The following is a 25,023-nucleotide window of genomic DNA, read 5'->3' as shown; positions in this document are numbered from 1 at the left end:
GAATTTTAGGTTGCAGCTAGTTTCAGAATGGTTATTGTCAGCAAATTCCCCATTCAATCAAATTTGAGGGTGATAAGTCTAAAGATTTGCAACCACCAGCTTGAACAATTTCTTCTCATGCGAGGTTAATTGGCCACCTACTTTATCCCGAGCTGTTGCTGCTGAGTTCCAGAATCTCCAGCTGGAGAAATCGGACTTTTGAATTCTTCTCTATCTATCCCTTCCCGACTACAATTTATTTCCAATTGAATCCCCTTTCATTTCTCTAAACTTAAGCAAATAAATGTTACTCAATTACGTTTCGAGAAAGACGTCTCAGAAAGATGAATGAATTTAGTGTATCTCACATTTCTAAATGTGAGATACACTAAATTGCCAATTTCTAAAAGTTTACCTTGGCTTCTTGCATACTTCTCAGACTGGATAGGGGCAAACTGGAGTCGGTAACACAAAGATTTTCCCCCTGCAAGATAACCATTCTGTCCATCGAGTTTTCCGATATTTTATTGTATCATGAATGTACACAGTTTCATCTCTTGCCGGTAGCCTGAAATTTGGAAATGTGTAAATAGTGAGAAGAATAATCCTCTCAACCAAGGCAGATTTCATGACGAAAATTCTGAAGCAGTGCTTTTGTATAGCCATGTATAGTCTGGGCAAAATGATGCCCGAAAGTCAATCTCTCGAACCTTGCACTTCATTCAAGTTGAACAACAGCAATATCCACATTCTTTAATGCTTCCGAGACGTGGGCACTGTATGTTCTCGCAATACGTGTGTACCAAAGAGATTTTCTGTGAATTTCCCATTTTAAATTCGGTAACAGTTTAGTCACCATTGAAAAACGAAGATGAATATACCACCTCGACGGTCCACCAAAACAGTTATTCCGTGAACATAGCATGACGGCAGTCACCGTACTCTGCGCTGCCCAATCTTCCAGTGTCACCTTTAATCTGGATATATTCGCAATGGTCGAATTCAGAAATACTACAGACAACCGTTGCAAATGTGTGTCAGAGACTTCAGAAAGGATTGGAGGGGATAAAGAATCACTGCAAGTTATATTCGATTTGCGTTTCGGAAGATAATTTTGACTGCCTTGTGGGTATATGGCTTGGCAGAGCTGTCGGCTTTCACTGTCCTGCAGGGATGCGCAGCAGCCCTCTGATCAAATAATGGCAGCAACACCCGCACTTGGAAACCAGTGTCACTGTACTTGACTTTAATGAATTTGAAAATGGGGAGATGGGTAAAAGATCAGATGATAATTGGCACACAATTACTATTGGGTCAACCTTGTTAAGACTATTAACATGAATAAACTTGGTGGTTTAAAGTCGTCGTCAGAAGGGATTTTTCAAGGCCACATCGAAGCATAATATTATTTGCGTTTGATATAATTTTATACGTATATTTCGTCGGTGGCGTGCAACATCGGGGAAGAGCAACGTTTGTAAAATCGTCCTCTGATCGATGTCGGTAATCGTTGACTCCTGCCTGCGCTTCGCCGTCAGATTTTAGCCAATATCTCCTTCCATTTAATAAACTATAAAAGTTCCAAAATAAGATTTGGAAAATGCTCACGATTCTTGTTTATCGAAGCTATGTCCTGTTATTGGGACTTAGAATTTGTATGTGTGCGGAGAGGCAATCCTACCATCCAGAGAGGACAGTCGAAGATCACAGAGTTAAATGGTGCTGCTTCTGTTACAGGTGCAACGGGCAAGATTGCAGCAATAGGTTAATGCCAGTCCGGACATTGATGGAAATTGGAGGCATTAATTTTACCGTTGAAGTAATGAATACTGGAAATAATTTCGAATTGGTCAATCCGAAAAAAGAATTGAAAAAATTAACGTTTAGACGATAGATGCCTTATTATTTATGTGAAGCGCCCGATACATGGACTTCATTATGATATGATCACCAACCTCCAGAGCTCCTCTGTCGTTGTATTGCGACTGGACGTCAGGAACTTCCGAAAGAGTATATCCTGTTCATCAATACTGAATAATAAAAGAGTACGAATGCCGTATGCTGAGGCTCGGTGAAGGAGAGATGGGAGCGCGTGGTGAGAGTGGTTTCAGGGAAAAAAGCGGCAAAGTTAAGTCTTGAATTTTACTTCAAAAATGACAAGAAAATTTGACGTGTTAATCAGAAATTATCTTTGACTTAGTTTTATTTAGCAGGCAGCATGACTGGTCAGCCATTCAAGTATCAATACTGTGAGAAGAAACTCACTTTTTTCTATGTTTGCAAATTAGAGAATTTCTCCGATCTCAAGTACATACATTTCCCATGTCCTGATAAGAATTTACCAGATGTAAATTTTAATTTCAAGCCTTTTTATGTTGGTTCAATATCCAGGATTTATGATAGGTTATCAGGAACGAATAGGTTCCTTTCGACAAATTTAAAAATGCTTGGGAACACGATCTGCAGATTTCAATTTCTGAGGAAACTAGGAATCATATTTTTAAACTGGTTAATACTTCTTCATGATGTGCGCTTCACCCCCTTCTTCAATTTAAAGTAGGCAACAGAGCTCACCTGTCCAAAGACAAGTTATTGCGTTTCAATTCAGATATATCTCCTTGTTGTGATAAATGCAATCATGGAGAGACATCTTTAATTCATATCTTCTAGGCATGTCCCAGTATGAAAAAATACTGGATAGAGGTATTTCAAACTTTTCCTGTGCTTCTTAAAATAAATTTTAAGCCAAACCGTTTAACTGCATTATTTAGGATTGTTGGAAATAAAGATATAATTCTGGAGACAACCGACACATATCAGACGCCTTTATTTCTCTTATGCCGAGAAGGCGTTTGATAGAGTTGAATAGGAATATTTTTTTAACATGTTTGAGAAATTTAATTTTAGCCAAAATTTTATATCTGCAATTAAATTGATATATCATACACTTTTGGCTTCTGTACTGACCAATAATCAGAGATCCCTGTTTTTTAGGCGTTTTCGAGGCACCACACGCAGCTGCCCTTTCAGTCCTTTACTATTTGATATTTCCTTGGAACCCTTGGCAATTCCTCTTTGTGACTCTTCCAACGTATCTGGCATTATTCGTGGAGATGGGACGCATAAGGTATCATTATATGCAAATGACCTGTTACCTTATATCTCTAACCTTGAGAAATCCATTCCTGTGTAGTGACTCACTGCACGGGCTTCGAACCGGCTCCCGACATGGCGACGTCGTCGGATGCCCCGATCCAAGATGGCGCAGGCCCTCCTTCTTCCCCAGCATTGGGTTGGGAAAGTCCGCGCACGGGAAGGTCAGGTGACATGGCGTGACGTCAGCGGGGGAACTGTAGCGCGGGATTTGCTCAGCTATTAAAGGCGCACCGCACCCCAGTCGGCTTTAGACCTTCGATTTCGAAACCAGCGACTCTGTGTCATGACTTGGTAGTGTGTAGCTAACCGCTACACTGGTGACCCCGACAGGCCCAAACATTTTTGGACCCACGATGTCTGCACAGCAAGAGGTACAGGCAGTAGCCCTTAAACTGCCAACCTTCTGGACCCTCCGGCCCAGTGTCTGGTTTGACCAGACCGAGGCCCAGTTCCAGTTTCGCCAGATCACCATGGACAAAACCAAGTAATACTATATGGTGGGCGCCCTCAACGAAGACACCACCGCCCAGGTCGAGGATTTCATCCAGGCGCCCCCGGAGGAGGAGAAATACGATAAGTTCAAGACTCTCCTTCTCGAGACCTTCAGCCTTACCTGACGTGAGCGAGCCAACCGCCTCCTCCCCCTCAATGGGTTGGGCAACAGGCCACCCTCCATGCTCATGAATGAGATGTTGTCCCTGGCAGATGGGCATAAGCCCTACTTGCTGAGCAGGTCTTCCTGGAGCAGTTACCCGCTGACATCCACCTGCGGCTGGTGGATGCCGATTTCAGCGAACCCAGAAGGTGGCTGCCCAAGCGGATGTCCTTTGGCGGATGAAGATGGAGAGTGGGGCGTCCATCGAGCGCGTCGCCATGCCACATACCCAGCAGCCCAGCAAGCCAGACCTGGCAATCGAAAGCCCCCCACCCGCCACCAGGTCTGATGCTGCGACCGACCAATGGTGTTTGTACTACCGGCGGTGGGGTGCTGACGCCCGCAGATGCCGGCCACCATGTCGGTGTCCTGGAAACGCCAGCGCCAGCTGCCACTGATGGCTATGGTGGCTGGCCACCTCGATTGCCTCTTGCATGTGTGGGACAGGCGTTCCGGATGTCGGTTCCTGGTGGACACCGGAGCTGAAGTCAGCGTCGTTCCTCCCAACGGCCGACGACTCGCAACTTTACGCCAGGACACACCCTCAGTGCCGCCAACATATAGCGCCATTTGGACCTTTGGCATCCAGTTGGTACACCTCCGGTTCAGCAGCTGCGACTTTACTTGGAGGTTCATCCTGGCTGCAGTCGCGCAACCACTCCTTGGGGCTGACTTCCTTTGAGCGAACAGTCTGCTGGTTCACCTGCGGGGTAAGCGTTTGGTACATGTCAGGACCTTCCAAACGTTCTCGTTGGTGAGGCCAAGCTGCCGGCCCCACACCTCGACTCCCGTCCCCACATCGACCAAGGAGTTTTTCAGGGTCCTGGCAGAGTTCCTGTCCGTATTAACGCCCCAGTTCTCCACCACCTTGTCCAAGTATGGCGTCCAGCACCACATCCCCACCCAGGGCCCTCACCACGCCCGCGCCCGACGGCTACCCCCAGACAAGCTCCGCCTCGCAAAGGACGAATTCAGAAAACTGGAGGAAAAATGGGCCTCTCCTCTACACATGGTCCCCAAGGCAGCCAGAGGCTGACAGCCCTGTTGCGATTACCGACGCCTCAATGACATCACTACCCCAGCCAGTACCCCGTGCTGCACATTCAGGACTTTGCTGCCAACCTACATGGGTGGTCCATTTTTTTCAAGGTCAACCTCATCCGCGGGTATCAACAGATCCCAGTGCAATCCGCCGACAATCTGAAGACGGCGCTGATCACAACTTTTGGCCTCTTTGAATTTGTCCGGATGCCCTTTGGTCTCAAGAATGCTGCTCAGTCCTTCCAACGACTCATGGACGCAGTCGGGTGCGAAATTGACTTCGTGTTCATATACTTCGATGACATCTTGATCTCCCGCAACAGCTGCCAGGAACATTTCACGCATCTCCGCCACTCTTTTCTCGCCTGAGGGATTTCGGCCTGACCGTCAACCCAGCCAAATGCCAATTCGGGCTGGAGTCAATCGATATCCTGGGTCATCAGATCGACAAACACGGCGCCTCGCCCCGCCTGCGAAGGTGGATGCCATCTGCCATTACGCCAGACCCACCTCCATCAAGGGCCTGCAAGAATTCCTCGGTATGGTCAACATTTATCATTGGTTCATACCATCCGCTGCCCGAATCATGCGCTCATTGTTTGCTCTCCTGTCGGGCGGAAGAATGGACATTGTCTGGTTGGAAGAGGCTCACACCGCGTTGTTCGAAACCAAGCAGGCCCTGGCAGAGGCGGTCATGTTGTTGCATCCTCGCACGGATGTCCCGACTGCCCTCCTGGTCGACGCCTCCAGCACAGCAGTCAGAGGCATGCTGGAACAGCTTATCCAAGAGCGTTGGCAACTGCTGGCATTCTTCAGCGGGCACCTTCGACCACCAGAGCTCAAATATATCGCCTTCGACCGCGAGCTGTTGGTGTTGTACCTGGCCAACAGACACTTCTGTTACTTCTTGGATGGCAGGCGGTTTACGGCTTTCACCGACCACAAGCCATTGACCTTCACCTTCCACAAGGTCTCCGACCCCTGGTCAGTGCGGCAACAGCGGCACTTGTCGTACATCTCGGAGTTCACCACTGACGTCCGCCATCTGTCAGAGAAAGAAAACGTGGTCGCAGATTCACTGTCATGGCCCACCATCCAAGTTTTATACCTGGGGGTGGATTTCGGTGCCTTAGCAGAGGCACAGCGAATGGACACGGAGATGACCAGCTATCGCACTTCAGTCTTGGGCCTGCAACTGCAAGACCTACTGGTAGGCACCGGTGATTGCACCATACTCTGCAATATCTCCAGAGGTAGACCTCACCCCATCGTGCCAGCTGCCTGGCGCAGACCGGAGTTTGATGCCATCCATGGCTTTGCACACCCATCCATCCGGACTACTGTCCAGATGGTGTCAGACAATTTCATCTGGCATGGCCTGCGTGAACAGGTTTCCGAATGGGTCCCATCCTGCACTCACCTCCAGACCTCGAAAGTACAGCAGCACGTCAAGGCCCCCTTGTAGGATTTTCAGCCTACCCGTTGGAGGTTCGACTATATCCATGTTGACTTGGTTGGCCCCCACCCAGTCTCCAGAGGAGCACGGTACCTCCTCATGATTGTCGACCATTTTACCCGCTGGCCTGAAGCCATTCCCCTTCCAGATACCTCCGCCCAGTCCTGCGCACGGGACCATTTGTCAACTTGGGTGGCCTATTTCGGTGTCCCGGCACATATCACTTCCGACAGGGGAACTCAATTCACCTCTGGCCTGTGGTCTGCCGTCGCCGACTTGTGGGGTTCCCGGATCCACCTCACCACCGCCTATCACCCGCAATCCAATGGGCTGGTGGAGAGGTTCCATCGTCACCTGAAGTCGGCACTCATGGCCTGCCTTAAGGAGCCCAACTGGATAGATGAACTCCCCTGGGTCATGCTGGGGATACGCACCACGCCAAAAGAGGAACTTCATGCCTCATCCACGGTGATGGTCTACGCAACGCCCTTAGTCATCCCGGGCCAGCTCCTACCAGCACCTAGGGGGCCAGAGGAAGGACCTACCACAGTGCTCGACCGGCTGCGTGAGCAGCTTGGAAGCCTGGTTCCAATTCCCACTTCGTGACACGGACAGGTCCCGGCCCGTAGGCCAACTTCCCTCCAAGACTGTAAGTTTGTCTTCGTTAGGAGGGGAGCGCATCGCTCACCACTGCAACGGCCGTACAAAGGGGCCATTCCAGGTCATCAGGAACAATGGATCTACATTCGTGCTGGACATTGGGGGGAGTGACGAGGTGTTTACGGTTGACTGGCTGAAGCCGGCTCATTTAGACTCGGTTCAGCCCGTGGTGGTACAGTGAGCGCGGCGCAGAGGCAGGCCACCCAAGTGATAGTTTCTTTAATTCTGGTTTTCGCGACGGTATTGCCGGTTCTGGGAGGGGGAGGTTATGTAGCGACTCACCGCACAGGCATCGAAACCGCTTCTGACATCGCGACGTCATTGGATGCCCCAATCCAAGATGGCGCGGGGCCCTCCTTCTTCCCCAGCATTGGGTTGGGAAAGCCCGCGCGCGGGAAGGTCAGGTGACATGCGCGTGACGTCACCGCGCAAAATGTAGCGCGGGAATTGCTCAGCTATTAAAGGCGCACTGCTCCTTGGTCGGCTTTAGACCTTCGATTTCGAAACCAGCGACTGGTTTTGATTTGGTAGTGTGTAACTAGCCGCTGTACCTGCAGTATTATCATTACTTTCTCAGTTCAGGGTTTTGTTTTTGGTGATAAATTAAATCTAAATGAGAGTGAGCTTTTCCCGTCAAATGTGCAAGTTCCAATCTATAGCAAATCACCATTCAGATTAGCGTCTGATTATTTTACTTATTTGGGGGTTAGAATTACTAAGAAATATACGGACTTATTTTAAGTTAACTTTTTACCCTTAATTGATCATGTTAAACAATTGCTTACTAAATGGTCCCCATTGCTCCTACCATCGATTGGTCGAATCAATACAGTTAAGAAGACTATTTTACCTAAATTCCTGTATCTATTTCAGGCGATTCCAAACTTTATGGCTAAATCCTTTTTTGATATTATTGATTCTAAAATTCTTTCATAGATGTGGCAGAATAAAAAAAAAGGTTAAGTAAGAGAAATTAAAAAGAAATAATGGCGGTATGAATTTGCCCGGCATTAGATTTTACTATGGGGCAATAAATATTCAACACTTAATTTTTTGGACACAAGATTTGGATGCAATTCAATGTCCACAATGGGTGTATCTCGAGTGTGAGTCAGTGCAAGAGATTTCATTGGCTTCTCTTTTAGCGGCCTCGCTCCCCTTTGCACTTACTAAATCGAATAAACAATTGATTAATCCAATAACTAAACTCACAGTACGAACATGGTTCAATTTCTTAAATTTTTGGGATGAATAAATTTATCTATCAAGTCCTATTCTATTCAATTTTTACTTTCAACCATCTAGAATTAATCTAGCTTGTCTTTTATGGAAAGCGAAAGGGAATTACATGCTTTCGTGATCTATTCGTTGATTACTGTTTCTTGTCCTTTGAACAGTGGTCTAATAAATACAGTTTGCCCAAATCACATTTTTTAGATATTTACAGCTTAGAAACTTTTTAATGGTTACTTTACCTACTTCTCCGATACCACATCAAATTGAAACTACGGAAAACAATAGCTTTTAACCCTTATCACAACGGCTTGATAGCAATATTTTACGATCTGATTATGAAAATACATTTAGGGATATCTGATTAAATTAAGAATGAATGGGAAAGAGAACTTCGGATACTTTTATCTATAGAGACAGGGAAGAAAATTCTCCAATCAGTTAAGACCTCTTCAATGTGTGCGAGACACTCTGATACAGTTTATGGTGGTTCATAGGACCCATATGCCTAAGGAGAAGTTAGCTCTTTTTTATAACCATATGAATCCTATCTGTGATAGATGTATTTCTGAGGAGGCTTCCCTGACACATATGTTCTGCTCCTGCCCTCCTTTGGAAAAATATTGGAAAGACATTTTTGATATTATTTCAATAGTATTCAGTTTCGATTTACAGCCTCATCCTATTACAGCAATTTTTGTGTTGCCAATGATGAATTGTGGCCATTTATCTGCCTCAGCTTGTCGTATGATTGCATTTGTTACGTTAATAGCCAGGAGATCCATTCTATTTAAAAGGAAAGATCCTAGACCCCCTACTACATTCCAATGGTTTTCCCAAACTATAACATGTTTCAACTTAGAAAATATTAGGAATGGTACTATTGACCCTTCGGTTAAATTTGAAGAAACTTGGAGCCTATTTATTCAGCATTTTCATATGATATGAGCTGACCTTTCCGAATCTTTTTCAATAGCTTTCTATTCGAATATGGAGGAGCGGAGTTAATGACATAATAATACTTTTAACCGACGAAGTATGACAGCCCAGCTTTTGTTCAGTTTTTGGTTAGTTTTTGTTTATTATTACTACTTGGTTTCCTATTGTTCTTGTTTTTTGGTTTGAGCTTTTTTCATATAATGAAATTTCTTTTTCAATCTTTTCCTTGTTTAGATATTCAAGAGACTGGGAGGTTCAGATTATACATTTTACTCTTTGTGTCTGTGTAACTTGACTGTTATTATTGTAATCCCGATCCCTTTGTATCATGTGTATAATTACTACTGTTATGTTTATTAATTTGGAAATTTATAAAAATATTGGAAAAGAAAGAAAAGATAATTATGTGCAGATATTATTGCCTTCCCACCAGTGCATATATGATTTATTGGATAAATGTCTGAGAGAAGGGCACTGGTAGATGAAGGTCATTGAGTTAAGCTGCTCCAGAGTCACTGGGACTTTATAAGAATGAGAGGAGAGTTCTCTGCAAAAGGAAAAAAAAGATACATATCCTGAGAGGGATTGACTGGGAAGATGGAATTTAGGGATGTTATGTCAGGATATGGGGATGGCCATTTAGGGATGAGATGAGGAGGAGCCTATTCGATGACAAGATTATAAATCAGAAGGATTCTCTTTTCCAAGAAAATGTGAATACGCAGATAATGGAGGAGTTCAAATCTGATCGTCCGATGTGGATGGATATTTGGACAATCGGGGAATCAACAGACATGGTGTGTACTGGGATGACTTATATCATTGCTCTCTGCTCTTCCACAAAATGTCTTTCCTCCCACTGCAAAAAATAAAGGCAGATATTGTGAAGAGATTGGGTGAAATAAAGGCACTCAAGAGGACTTGGAATTGTTCCTTTGAGCTGAAAGTCTGATTTGATTGAGGGGTTCAAAGCCAAGAAGGTTTTAATTGAACAAACTAGTCGCGGTGACGGAATCGCGGTATTTGAGTGTATCAGAGTTAAAAGTATTATCAGAAGAACCAGTGAACACATGGAGAAATACTTTTGGCCGCGAATTATTCAAATCTGCAGGGCACTGCTCGGAATCTGGTGGACGAGCATTTCAGGGTCGGTTTGCCACGTGAATTGAATATAATTAACATACATTCAGCGTGGAGATGGGAAGCAATGACGAGCGACTTCTGATTGTTGACAGGGATTAACTCTCTTCCTCACAATCATGTTTCTCTCTGTCTCCCTCTCTCTCTCTCTTTCTCTGTTACTCTCTCTCTATCTCGCGCTCTCTCTCTCACTCTCTGTCCCTCTGCCTCTGCCCTTCTCTTATCCCTCTCTCTCTCTCTCTCTCTCTCTCTCTCTCTCTCTCTCTCTCTCTCTCTCACTGTTTTTATGTATATGTGTTTTAAGATGCCCTGCACTCACCACATTTTCCTGAGGAAAATCCCTGTTTGATTCAACGGTTTATTGTTGCCCAATGCTGTATGATTTCGCTCTGAGAGCACGCCAATATCCACATGTTTATGTAAAGCGGACAATTGGAAGAAACAAAGTGTAAGGTTTATAATTATTTTAAAACAACCCCATCATTGTTGAGTGTGAATATGATGGTCTTGCGGGATAAAGAATGGGGATGAAGTGCTAAGTGCTGGGAATATAAAGTGCAGTTGGGAACAGACAATTCGTCTGCAGAATCTAGTTTTTCTGCTGGAAACTAAAGGAGATTCCGGGTAAATTTCAGGTCCGGACATTTCGTATCTTCTTTATTAATGCAACATTGAACCGTCCGAACCTTCAGCCGAATTACCAAACTGCAAGTAATTAACAAACTCTTTAATCACGGCAGGCGTTGAGGAACTGAGCGCTGATGGGGATGTTCTGTTGAAAGTCATCAACCTGAAACATAACCTCAAGTTCTCTCTTCACATACGCTGCCCGATCTGCCAAATACAGTAATTACTGCATTTTCCTTTAATATTGGGATTCCACTTGGCACTAAGACCAAGCTGCCATGCCCGGTTCACACGGGTATTTAGCTGGATGGACGCAGTCCGTATTGACAGGGGCAATATCGGAACAGTGTTGCACACAGACTGACATCAACAACTGCCTTTGCTGCAGTCCTCTAGTTCCGGAGAACGCATTGTACAGTTGTCGCGGGGCAGAGGCTACCCACAGCTGTAAGATTGTGATTCCTGATCGACACTGAGAGAAAAACCAGCATCGGGAGCTCAGAACTAGGGGCAAAGATAACTATTTTTTACTGGTCATCGTTTGAGTAAAAAATAAAACAAAGGGTAACAACATTGCAGTTGTGATCCTTTCGTTTATTTTATTCAACGGCTATGAAGAATACTTGGGTTATAACAGCAATATCCGTGTCACTGGTTAACGTTATTGAATGCACAAACGCAATATTAAGTCATCTTGATGCTTTAATCAACATCTACAATCTTTCTGCAGAACTGCATTTAAAGAGATAACGTCATAATATTCAAAGTATTCACTTCAAATTGCATTTTTTTAATTCAAACTCGGAAGTCCAGTATATTTCTACCTTGTTGCTACACGAAAGAACTGAATAGTGATCATCAAACATTTTCGGTCTCAGCTCACAAACGTCCGACATCAGATACAGCTGGATCTCTGGATGTTCGCCTTAAATGGGTTCGCTTGACTTTCGTGCTGAACCACACAGGAGTAAAGTTTGTGTGTTTTCCACTCCAGGGCTGGAACAGTCAGGTAGCTGCTCGTACTGAAGGTGTTGTCCGTTTCCTGCTGGATCGGGCTGGTCTCAACGCCACTGCTTCTCGCACTGCCGTCCACGGTCCACTCAATGTTCACAGAGCCCGGATTAAACCCGTTCACCAAACACACCAGGGTGGCGGTGCCCTTTGCCGTAACTTCATCCGCTGAAGGCGGCAGAACAGTCAGGACAGGTGCCCGTGGACCTGTTTAAAAGAAGTCACGGTTGAATCAGAGGAATTTCTGTCGCTGAGATAACGTATTTGTTTGAAATGTAATTAGTATCGCACTGATCTATTCAGATTAACATATAATTTGTTATTTTCTACCAAGCCAATTAAAAGCATCAATTCCACAGAATTTAAAAATCAAATACGGATGAATAGTCGGCTAAATAATCTCCGTGAACGTTAATGAGAAAGATCCTAACTGCGAAGTTTATTTTGTATGTTCACCCACTCTTACTTCGGTTTGTTTTTGTTCAAATAAAAATCAACAGATATAAGCGATTCACGGTCGTGAGATTTTTAGAAATAGATTCAAACTTATTTTGGTCTGTGCACACACTTCACGGGAATTCGACGTTATTTAAGTACCGCAGCAATATAAGGATAGGAGTCTAATGGACGCCGTAGTCACCGATTCACAGATGTCCCTCTGAGACAAGCATGAATCTAAAGCTTAATTTATATTTGAAATGCTTATCCGCCTCCTCGAAAGGCCACACCGCGCATTAAAACAAATAACTAAATTCTGGAGTAAAACTGCGAAACGTGCTCTTTCATTATTTGGGGAGAAAGGTTGTCACTGCCAAACGTATCAGCTGGAAAGACAACGATGTTAAACTTCACCGGTGCTGAAAACCCGTTACTCAAGCAAATCACTTTCAAATCTCGACATTATTATCATTTTTGGAATTTGTCCCTGCAGCTATGGAAACTTCCGCAACATATTTCACAAATCACATTCCATGTAAAGAGATTTGAAGGAGTTTTAATGATACATCATTCATCAACTGCGTGAATACTTCAAATTTGTTAAGAATTTTCATTATACGCACAGGGAATGGAATTAAATACTGGCTGGTTCCATCACAATCTTGAGTGCATTCACAGGATATAAATATCATGAAATGTCAGACCTTTGTCCCGGACGATGATTGCTTTGATGGCTTTGAGGTAGAAATGTGATCCTGGTGTGCTAAAGCAGTACTGCAAAATCTTGCAGTGATTTATGGAATGTATTCAGCAGTTCAAATTGAATTGGAACCTATTGTTTCAATATCAAAGACAAATTGCTTCGTCGTATCACGGCACCGCAGAGCAGGAAATCAATGGGTAAAAAGGTGCTTGAATGTGGTTTTATTACAATGTGGCTTCTCTCATTCGTTCAGATTCCGTGAGCGCCGTATGTTATGAGAAATGACTGCTGTTCTGTCAAAGCTCACCAGAAAGCATTAGCTCCCAATTCCAGTTATTTCACTGAAATATGACCACGTGAGCCAGGATCGTGTGCAGGGGCCGCGTTTACAGCAGCAGCACATGATTTGCATCTAAGTACATTTAGAATTGCCAAATAAAATATGAACTGGGTTGATGTTAATTAAATAATTATTTTAAGTGAATTAACCAGAAACTTCAGCAGCGTGATGTTTACTTTCTCTTGTAAGTTAGGGATAATTTATGTTAATTTAAATTGATAATAACGAGTGCTTGTAATGTGCTGTTCTACTGTTGAAAAAAAACTATTTTTCATGACTTTTACATCCTGTGAATGTATACTAATGGCAAGAAAAATCTACTTGAACTTGTACTGAACTTAGGATGAAGATATTTTACTCACTTCCAATACCCATTCTCGTTCCTTGGCCGAAGAACCATGCACTGCTTACCCACACAGCACAGTAATAGTCCGCAGCGTCCTCCGATTGAACGTTGGGTATTGTCAATGTTGATGTCATGCCTGATACTGAGAGGGAGAAACGGTCTGTGATTCCCGGACCTTTGTAAATGCTGCCGTCATAATAGTACATTAGAAGCCGGGGAGTGTTTCCAGGAATCTGTTGGTACCAGGACATGTCGCTGATGCCTGAACTGGAGCCAGACAGTGTACAGGTCAATTGCACGTTTTGTCCTGGGGACACGGACTTCGAAGGCGGCTGATTTACTTTAACTTCCGCGTTTAAACCTGAAAATGAGACAGCAATGAAGAAGAACATTGAGATAGTTGAAGTACTTGAGAAAAGCTCCATTCAATGATGCTCGGCTGTAATTCTAATATCTGGAAAAGTAAAATACTCACAAAGTGCGTAAAACACCAATGTGCCGACGACACGGATCCAGTAAGACATTTTGACTAACTGTTGGACACCAGAACCGGCACGTTGACTATTTCCGGATGAAGTGGCGTCTAAACTTTCTCACTGGCTCCTTTTATGAATCGTGAAACGAGCGATCACCGCCTGTTCCTTATCGATGCAAATCAGTCGAACCACATACTCATCAAAGCCAATCAGAAGTTGCCAGATTCTTCCTGTATTAAAATGCACCGCTGCTGAGAAGCATGAGGGTCTTATTTTGGATCTTTGTATATATAATTAGATTTGTGTTTTCTTAAACATATAACAATCATTGTATCCGTAGTCGTTCCATGAAAAACGTCAGTCGACGTCTGTGTGGTCTCACAATACATATCTATGAAAGAGATTTTCTGTGACTTTCTAATATGAAATTTGGTAATCTATTAAAAAAAACAGAATATTCCCTCTGGACGCAGCACTTAAACAGTTCTTCCGTGAACTTAACATGGAGGCAGTCACTGTCCTCTGCGCTGTCTTTTCATTCAATATCACCTTTAATCGGGATATATTCGCACTGTTCGAATTCAGAAATCCCACAAACCACCGCTGTGGATGTGTATCATAGACCTCAGAAAGGACTAGGGGGGATAGAGTTTCATTTCAAATTACATTAAATTTGACGGTTCGGGAGATAATGTTGACTACTTTGTGTATAGCTCGCTTAGGAGAGCTGTCTAATGTTCGTTTACAACATGAATGTGCAGCAGCCCTTTGCCCAAAGACCGACAGCAGCAGTCGGACTTGGAAAACAGTGTCACTGTATTTGAGTTCAACGAAGCCGACTATAGGGAAATGCGTTTAATATCAGTAGATAAGAGGCGCCCAGTTACTAATGGGACAATCCTTTTAAGACAATTTACTAAAACTTTAGCTAAAAGGTGAACAGATTCGGTAGTTTTAAATCGTCGTCAGAAGGGATTTGTCAGGGCCACCCCCAGATACAATGAAAACATCACTTCATTCGGTAATTGCATGAAAGGGGCCAATTACTATTGGGTTAATCCAGTTCAGACTATTTACTCACATTCTAGCTAAAAGACTAACAGATTCGGTATTTTGAAATCGTCAGGTAACCCTGCCTAGAATTAGAAATTAAAATGATTTTTTTTAACATTCACGTGGCAGGGTGTTTGGTCTGAGTTACCAGTTTGCTGGATCGATTCGGATCAGATTATTGATGAATACCAAATTTTACTCTGTCTCAACACCACCTGTATTATTGACGAGGGATGAAAACAGCGCTATTGTATTTAACTTTAATGAAGATAAAAATGGGGACATACGTACATTATCAGCAGATAATTGGCGCCCAATTACTATTCAGTCGATCCTGTTAAGATTATTTACTTAAATGCTAGCTGAATAATTAACAGACACGGTAGGTTTCAATCGCCGTCAGAAGAAATTTGTCGCGACCACCCCATGTGGTCCTGGTAAATCATGCGTACTATTGATGTACAATTTTATTTACACGATCTAATTTTATATATTTATAATCGCCGATGGCTTGCATCATCACGAAAGACCAACGTTTGTAAAATCGCCCTCTGTTCGATGACGGTGTCTGTTCTGTTTTGCATGCGTATCGCCATCAGATTTCCGGCGAATTTCTCATTCCAATTTATCAACTGTAAAAGTTCCAAAGTTAACATTTGGAAAATGCTAGGATTCTTGTTTATCGGGACTTAGAATTAGTGTGCGCGCTCGAAAGGCATTTCTAACATCCAGACCGAACAGGCGAAGATCACGGAGTGAAATGGCGCTGCTTCTGTAACAAGAGCAACAGGCAAGATTGCAGCAAATGGTTTATGCCAGTCCCGACATTGATAGCAATTGGAGGCGTTAATTTCTAAAGTGGAAATAATGAACAGTGGAAATTATGCCGAAATGGTAAAACAGGATAAAGAATTAAAGTAATTTAAGTTGATGGGAATATTGAGACTACATATGTCTTATCGTTTGAGAGAAGAGGCTGAGATGTACACTTAAGAATAATCTAATTAAGAAAGTGCCACAAACATTCTAAATGCTTCTGTTCCATGTAATGTGAATGCAGATCAAAGTGTTTTATCGTTTGCGAGAAGCGACTGAGGTGTCGACTTAAGAAAGATCTATTTGAGAAAGTGCCACATTCCTAGTGCCTTCTGTTCCATGTAACGTGAATGTAGATGAAACGGTGAAGATTGAAACAAGTTGTGAAACCCGGCACTTTTCAATTCTGAGAGAATATTCGTACCCGAAACATTGCAGAAGTTCAAAGAGGAATTTTAAAGGACAACAAACACCGCTTTCCCAGCGATTCACTCAGCCCACATATGTATAAAAGTGAAGAAGTGCACATGATGAAGTCCGGGCGAGCAGATGGTACTGCTGAGCTCGTGCTTCATCTTTCGCATTCGAGGATGGTCGACATGGTGTCCGCATAAAACAGATTTGGCTCCACTGACTTCCAGATGTCTATCAGTATTTTATGTCTACACGGCACAAGTACAAAGCCTCCGAGTGGCCTGAAGTTTAGACATGTGGAAAGACCGAGGGCGACATTTAGACAGACTGACTGAATGGGCAGATTCGAGGTAATTATATTTTAATGTGTAAAGCTTTGAAGTGAATTATCTCTGCCAGGGTCCCAGGATGTTTTCCGCAACGTCCCGGGATAAAACCGGTCAGACCTCGGGGATTTAACCGGTTTTATGCGCCACAACACCGCCAACACCTTTTCCTTCCTAAAGTCAATATGTTTCCGGACATCGCTGTTCTCTTCCCTGATCTCGCTAACTTCCATAACTTCCTCCACGGTAAACACCGAGAAAAAGTATTCATTTGAGACCTCGCCCACCTCCCGTGGCTCCACACACAGACAACCACACTGATCTTTAAGGCGGCGTATTCTGTCCCCAGTTATCCTTTCAGTCTTAATTTACTTATCTAAACTTTTAGGATTCTGCTTTATCCTATCTGCCAAGAATCTCTCATATCCCCTCTTAGCTTTCCCAGTTTCCTTCTGAAGTGTACTCCTGCATCTATTGTACTTCTGAAACCACTCACTTCATCTCACTTGCCGCTACCAGGCATATGCATCCCCCTTTTTCCTAACCATAGACTTAATATCCCTCATCATCCAGGTTTGAACAACCCTGCCGGCCTTGTCTTTTACTCTACAGGGAAATGTTGGGCCTGAACTCCACCTATCCAGCTTTTAATACCCATCCACTTGCCAGGTTCCTTTACCTGCTCACTCTCACAATTATTTGCCCTATCCTCTCACCCCGCCCCAAGCACCTGCACTGCACCAGCAGTAATTCAGAGATTACAATTTTTGAGGTGTTTTTTTTGCACCTTCTACATAATTACCTAAATTCACTCTGCAGGACCTCAAGGGTTGTACTATCTTGTACCAATGTTATCAGCACCAATAAGTACCACGACCTCCGCTGTTCCAGCAGCATCTATGCAGGGAAACGGACAGTCTTCGTTTCGATCGCAACTCTTCATCTGCACTGCTCTTCAAGAATAACTTTTGAATCGGTGTCGTCGGCCTCGACATGCAGCGGCGGAGGCAGCGGTGGGATCCAGCGGCGCACACAGAGTTGAGATGAATTGTCTCGACTCCAAATGTCGGCTGTCCATTTCTCTCAATAGAAGCTGCCCGACCCACTGACTTCCTCCAGCGTTTTATGTGATGCTGCAGATTCAGGCATCCGGAGATTCTTCTGTCTCCAGTCTGTACAACGACCTCTGTCCGACACCATACTCTATGGCAATCTATTATAACGGTTTGGAGAGATCATTGACCCAGAAACTTGGGAGGCAACTATCATCCTGGTATCTCACCCGCAGCCACATAATCTCCTGACTGACCACTTAATGTTTAGCCTCCTTTCCCTACAGCCCACCTTGATTCCAGGTTGCTGAGCATCAGAGTCCGTCTTTGTGCCACAGATCTTGCTGTTGCAGGTGTCCTCCTCTGAACGACAACCCCCCAACTGTATCCAAAAATATACCTGTTGCTTCTCAGAATACCAACAGGGGAATGCGTCAACCCCTGTCCATCCCCTCTACCTTTCCTCGTGTCCACCTACATACCTGATTCCGGTTCTTCCGGTATGACCAACTTACTAAGACTCCTGTTAATGAATCACTTCACTCCCGAGTGTGTCCAACTGCAGCTCAAGTCGTTCGTGCTGCAGGTGAACACATTCCTGCAGGTATAGTCACGAAAGACACAGGAAGTCTCCCTGATTTCCCACGTTCTGCAAGACAAGCATGTGTCCTCTCGACAAAACCACTCCAAGCCACTAAGTCCACAGAGGAAGGGGCAAGATCTCACCACGTCTTAACATAGGACTGTTCCGAATCTGCGCTGACGTTTCTCCAGACAAAGCGTGCTGGATTGGGCATTTTTGGTGGATTTCCACACGTGGTAAACTTTGCAATTAGCTGAACCGGGAGAGCTTCATTAACAGGCTCATCGGTTTGAAGTGCCACCTTTCTTTTCTCATGAATTGTGTGACCCATGATGCGATACGGAATGGTGATAACATGGAGAGTACATTAGGGTCATCACTGAGCTGTGCTGTTATTACTTGGTCGCTTTTTATACTGGCCAATATTTATACGTCGAAATCACCAAGGCACATATTGCCGTGATGTTATCTCCTTATATTGTTGATGTTATTATTTTATTACTGTCACTTGTACCGAGCTACAGTGAAAAGCTTGTCTTACATACCGATCGTACAGGTCAATTCATTACACCCTGCAGTTACATTGAGTTAGTACAAAGTGCATTGATGTAGAACAGGTAAAAACAGTAACAGTAGAGATTAAAGTGTCACAGCTACAGAGAAAGTGCAGTGCAATAAGGTGCAAGGTCACAACAAGATAGATCGTGAGGTCATAGTCCTTCTCATTGTATGAAGAAACAGTTCAATAGTCTTATCACAGTGGAGTAGAAGCTGTCCTTATGTCTGGTGGTATGTGGCTTCAGGCATCTGTATCTTCTACCCGATGGAAGAGGAGAGAAGATAGAATGTCCCGGGTGGGTGCGGTCTTTGATTATGCTGGTTGCTTCACCAAGACAACGAGGGGTAAAGACAGAGTACAAGGATGGCAGACTGGTGTCGGTGATGCGCTGGGCTGTGTCCACAACTATCTGCAGTTTCTTGCGGTCCTGCAAGGTGCAGTTGCCGTCCCGAGCCCTGGTATATCCGGATAGGATGCTTTCTATGGTGCATCGGTAAAAGTTGGTGAGAGTCAAAGGGGAAAAACCCAATTTCTTTATCCTTCTGAGGAAGTAGAGGGGCTGGTGAGCTTTCTTTGACAGTGGTTTCAACGTGGTTTGACCAGGACAGGCTGTTGGTGATGTTCACTCCCAGGAACTTGAAGCCTTCGATCCTCCGACCTCAGCACCATAGACGTAGGCTGCTGCATGTACACCGCCCCCTTTCCTGAAGTCAATGACCAGCTCTTTTGTTTTGAACCAGGCATTGCATGCATGTGCTGCCAGTCTTCTTCCAATATCAATATGTTCATTGGAGAGCATTGCAAATCATCGAAAATCACCCACTGCTCTGTGGAAATATATTTCATTTTATTTGAACTTTGTCTTTCAGGAAAAATTGAAGCGTTATTTAACCCTGACACTAATATTATGGAAATAAAGTTTAACACACAAGGGACCAGCTGTGATCATTTTATTAGAAGAATATAGGAAAATAGGAGTAGGCCACTCTGGCTCTCAACCTTGTTCCTTCCCATGCAATATGTTCATGGCTGACGTATGTTGGCGTTAACGCCATTTCGGTGCAAGTTCTCCGTCACCGTTAATTCCAAAATTTTTCAAACGTTTATCCATATCCCCCTTAAATATCACTACTGAGCTTTCCTTCCTGAACCTCTCGGGCTTGAATTGCAGAGATTTACTGTTCTGTGAAAGAAGATATTTCATACGCACCTCAGTTTTACATGGCAACCACTGGAAACAGCTGAACACCTACCCTGTCAAATCCACTTGGAATCTTAGGTGTTTGAATAAGGTTATCCTCAGTCTTCTATACTGCAAAAAATACCAACAATATTAATTATCCTCTCTTGACAGCAAACCCTCTCATCTCTCGAGTTAGCTTGGCGAATCTGTTTGGACAACATACATTGCTATTATATCCTTTCTTTTTGCCATGGAGACTAAAACTGTGTAACAAAATTCCATGTGTGACTTCACCTTGATGCAGGGTTTCGATTTGAAATGTCGATCTTTCCTTTCCCTCCATAGATGTTGTGAGCCCATTGAATTCTTCCAGACGTTTGTTTTTGTTTTGTTCTCGGTTGCGGCTTCTGCCGTCTGTTTTGTATCCATGTCATGTTGTCTATTTTCCAATCTTCTGGTGCCCTTCATGAATTTAGCATGACCATAGAACGTAGAACACATAACAGTACAGTACAATACAGGCCATTCGGCCCACAATCTTGTGCGGACGTTTAAACCTCGCCTAGGACAACCTAACCCCTTCCTCCCACATTTCCCTCCATTTTAAATTCCTCCATATGCTTATCTGGTAATCTTTTGAATTTGACCACCGTGCCTGCCTCAACCACAGCCCCAGAGAGTGCCTTCCATGTCCCAACCACTCTGTGGGTAAAAAGACCTTCCTCTGATATCTCTCTCCATTAAAGTTCCCACCCACTACTTTAAAGCCATGCCCTCTTGTATTGAGCATTTGTGCCCTGGGAGAGAGGCGCTGGCTGTCCACTCTAACTATTACACATAATATTTTGTACACCTCTGTCATGTCTCCTCTCATCCTCCTTCTCTCCAAAGAGTATAGGAGGATGTGAGGAGACATGAGCTCTCCGGAGATCCCTTCGTCTCTCCTCATACTGCATACTCTCTAAACCAGGCAGCACACTGGTATATCTCCTCTGAACCCTTTCCAATGCTTCAACATCCTTCCTATAATGAGGCGACCAGAACTGGACACAGTACTCCATATGTGGTCCAACCAGACTTTTATAGAGTTGCATCATTACTTCGCGGCTAATAAACTCGATCCCTCCACTTATGAAAGCTAATACCCCATCAGATTTCTTAAATACCGTATCCAACTGTGAGGCAACTTTCAGGGATCTGTGGATATGGACACCCAAATCCCTCTGCTCCTACACACTACCAATAATCCTGCCATTTACTTTGTACTCTGCCTTGGAGTTCGTCCTTCCAAGATGTACCACCTCACACTTCTCCGGATTGAACTCCATCTGCCACTTCTCAGCCCAAATCTGGAACCTATCAATATCCCTCTGAAACCTTCGACAAACTTCTGCACTATTCACAACACCACCAACCTTTGTGTCGTCTTAAAACTTGCCAACCCACCCTTCTACCCTGTCATCCAAGTCATTAATAAAAATCACGAAAAACAGAGGCCCCAGAACCGATCGTTGTGGGACACCAGTAGTCACAGCCCTCCAATCTGAATGCACTCCCTCCACCACAACCCTCTGTTTTCCACAAGCAAGGAAAGTCTGAATCCACATGGCCAAGCTTCCCTAGATCCCATTCCCACTAATCGTCTGAAGAAGCCTACCATGTGGGACCTTGCCAAATGCCTTAATAAAATCCACGTAGCCCACATCTACTACACTCCCCTCATCAAGATGTCTGAACACCTCCTCAAAGGACACTTCCAGGCTTGTGACACATGATCTGCCCTTCACAAAGCCATGCATACTGTCTCTGACCAGACCATGATTCTCTAAATGCCCGTAGATCCTATCGCTAAGAATCCTTTCTAACAGACGTAAGGATCACTGGTCTATAATTCCCTGGACTATCATTACGACCATTTTTGAATAAGGGGACAACATTTGCCTCCAATCCTCTGGTACCATTCCCGTGGACAACGAGGACTCAAAGATCCTAGACAGCTGTTCAGCAATCTCCTCCTTCACCTCGCGGAGCAGCCTGGGGAATATTCCGTCAGGCCCTGGGGACTTATCTGTCCTAATATTTTCGAACAACTCCAACACATCCTCTCTCTTGATATCAACATGATCTCGAACATTAACCTTACCAACATTCTCCTCAGCGTCATCAAGGGCCCTGTCCTTGGTGAATACTGAAGAGAAGTATTCATTGAGGACCTCACCCACTTCCGCAGCTTCAGGATACATCTTCCCACCATTATCCCAAATCGGTCCTAACTTTACTCTGGTCATCCTTATGATCTTCACATAGGTGAAAATGCCTTGGGGTTTTCCTGAACCCTACTTGCCAAGGGCTTTTCATGTCCCCTTCTTGCTTTCCTCAGCCTCTTTGTAATTTCCTTCCTTGTTACCCTATATTCCTCGAGAGAACTAACTGATCCTTGCTGCCTAAACCTTATGTATGCTGCCTTCTTCCTCCGAACCAGATGTTCCAGCTCTCTTCTAAACCACGGTTCCTTCACCCTGCCATTCTTTCTCTGCATCACCAGGACAAATTTATCCCTAACATCCTGCAAGAAATCCCTCAACAACGACCACATCTTCATAGTATATTTCCCTTCAGAAATGTGATCCCAATTGACACTCGCAAGTTCTAGTCCCATAATTTGCCCTTCCACAATTAAATATTTTCCTGTCCTTTTTGCTCCCATCCATGTCCATGACAATGCTAAATGTCAGGGAGCGGTGGTCACACGTTATTGACATTTTCATCTGTATCTTGATAAGTGACGTGATCAACACCTTACATATGGCATGGTAGACAACTTGACACAATTATTTTCAAGTATAATTTGCCAACCCCTCACTTCAAGTGACTCAGATTTTCTGAATTGCCATGCCTTCTTTATACAGTAGATCATTAACCTATATAAATAGATCATTATATATCATTCACATATATGGATATAGCTGCCTTCTGTCTCCCCACCGCCCTCTTTCTGTGTTGTCTAATGTACCATGCATTGTACTTTCACTAACATTTTCAGAAACTACCAGGATTAATCCTTTGAAAAGATACCCTCTACCCTTCTTGAAACGGAAATTGCAGACGTCTCATACACTCCTCAGCTGTCAACCACAGTCACCTTCCGCCCAACATCCCTTCCTCCTTCGCTTTGGAAAACCGGCCCAGTTAACAATTAGGTAATGCAAATATTGTAAAGCTACATAGTAATTACACTCACATCAATAAATAATTCTGCGAATTTTAGGTTGCAGCTAGTTTCAGAATGCTTATTGTCAGCTAATTCCCCATTCAATCAAATTTGAGGGTTATAAGTCTAAAGATTTGCAACCACCAGCATGAACAATTTGTTCTCATACGAGGTTAATTGGCCACCTGCTTTATCCCGAGCTGTTGCTGCTGAGTTCCAGAATCTCCAGCTGGAGAAATCGGACTTTTGAATTCTTCTCTATCTATCCCTTCCCGACTACAATTCATTTCCAATTAAATCCCCTTTCATTTCTCTAAACGCAAGTACATGGATGTTACTCAATTTCTTTTCGAGAAAGACGTCTCAGAAAGATGAATAAATTTAGTGTATATCACAAGCACTGAAGGCCATTTTATAAAAGCTTACCTTGACTTCCTGCACACCTCTCAGAGTGGATAGGAGCAAACTGGGGTCGGTAACACAATGCATTTTCCCTGCAAGATAACCATTCTGTCCATCGGGGTTTCCGATATTTTATTGTATCATGAATGTACAAGGCGCATTTTCATCTCTTGCCGGTAGCTTGAAATTTGTAAATGTGTAAGCAGTGAGAAGAATCGTCCTCTAAACCAAGGCAGATTTCATGACGAAGATCCTGAAGAAATGCTATTGTAGAGCCATGTATAGTCTGAGAAAAATGATGCCCGAAATTCAATATCTCGAACCTTGTACTGCAATCAAGCTGAACAACAGCAATCTCCACATTCTTGAATGTTTCCGAGACGTGGGCACTGTATGTTCTCGCAATACGTATGTACCAAAGAGATTTTCTGTGAGTTTCGAATTTTAAATTCGGTAACAGTTTAGTCACCATTGAAAAACGAAGAAGAATATACCACCTCGACGGTCCACCAGTACAGTTCTTCCGTGAACATAACATGACGGCAGTCACGGTACTCTGCGCTGCCCTCTCTTACAGTGCCACCTTTAATCTGGATATATTCGCAATGTTCGAATTCAGAAATACTACAAACAACCATTGCAAATGTGTGTCAGAGACTTCAGAAAGGATTGGAGGGGATAAAGAATCACTTCAAGTTATATTCGGTTTGCGTTTCGGAAGATAATTTTGACTGCCTTGTATTTATATGGCTTGGCAGAGCTGTCTGCTCTCACTGTCCTGCAGGGATGCGTAGCAGCCCTCTGATGAAATAATGGCAGCATCACCCGCACTTGGAAAATAGTGTCACTGTACTTGACTTGAATGAATTAGAAAATGGGGAGATGGGTAAAAGATCAGATGATAATTGGCACACAATTACTATTGGGTCAATCTTGTTAAGACTATTGACATGAATAAACTTGGTGGTTTTAAGTCGTCGTCAGAAGGGATTTTTCAAGGCCACATCGAAGCATAATATTATTTGCATTTGATATAATTTTATATGTATATTTCGTCGGTGGAGTGCAACATCGGGGAAGAGCAACGTTTGTAAAATCGTCCTCTGATCGATGTCGGTAATCGTTGACTCTTGCCTGCGCATCGCCGTCAGATTTTAGCCAATATCTCCTTCCATTTAATAAACTATAAAAGTTACAAAATAACATTTGGAAAATGCTCACGCT

At 43.8% G+C, this 25,023-nt stretch overlaps 2 protein-coding genes across 2 annotated transcripts in view; both read right to left on the bottom strand.

Annotated features, from left to right (window-relative positions):
• Positions 1 to 14,355, bottom strand: part of LOC127579172 (immunoglobulin lambda-1 light chain-like) — a 63,351-nt gene extending 48,996 nt beyond the window's left edge. The window contains exons 1-3 of the mRNA XM_052031780.1: positions 14,200 to 14,355; positions 13,741 to 14,085; positions 11,894 to 12,104 (exon numbers count right to left, since the gene is read on the bottom strand). Coding sequence (XP_051887740.1) covers positions 11,894 to 12,104; positions 13,741 to 14,085; positions 14,200 to 14,248 — 605 coding nt within the window. The 5' untranslated portion in view covers positions 14,249 to 14,355. The remainder of the gene's footprint in view (positions 1 to 11,893; positions 12,105 to 13,740; positions 14,086 to 14,199) is intronic.
• The window catches only part of LOC127579173 (immunoglobulin lambda-1 light chain-like), a 70,667-nt gene that overhangs the window by 32,574 nt on the left and 13,070 nt on the right, over positions 1 to 25,023 (bottom strand). The gene's annotated exons all lie outside the window — the stretch shown is intronic.

This window comes from Pristis pectinata, chromosome 17, assembly GCF_009764475.1.
Source record: "Pristis pectinata isolate sPriPec2 chromosome 17, sPriPec2.1.pri, whole genome shotgun sequence".
NCBI lineage: Eukaryota > Metazoa > Chordata > Chondrichthyes > Rhinopristiformes > Pristidae > Pristis > Pristis pectinata.
The sequence above is the reverse complement of the archived record's forward strand: the minus strand, read 5'-3'. Positions and strand labels throughout refer to the sequence as shown.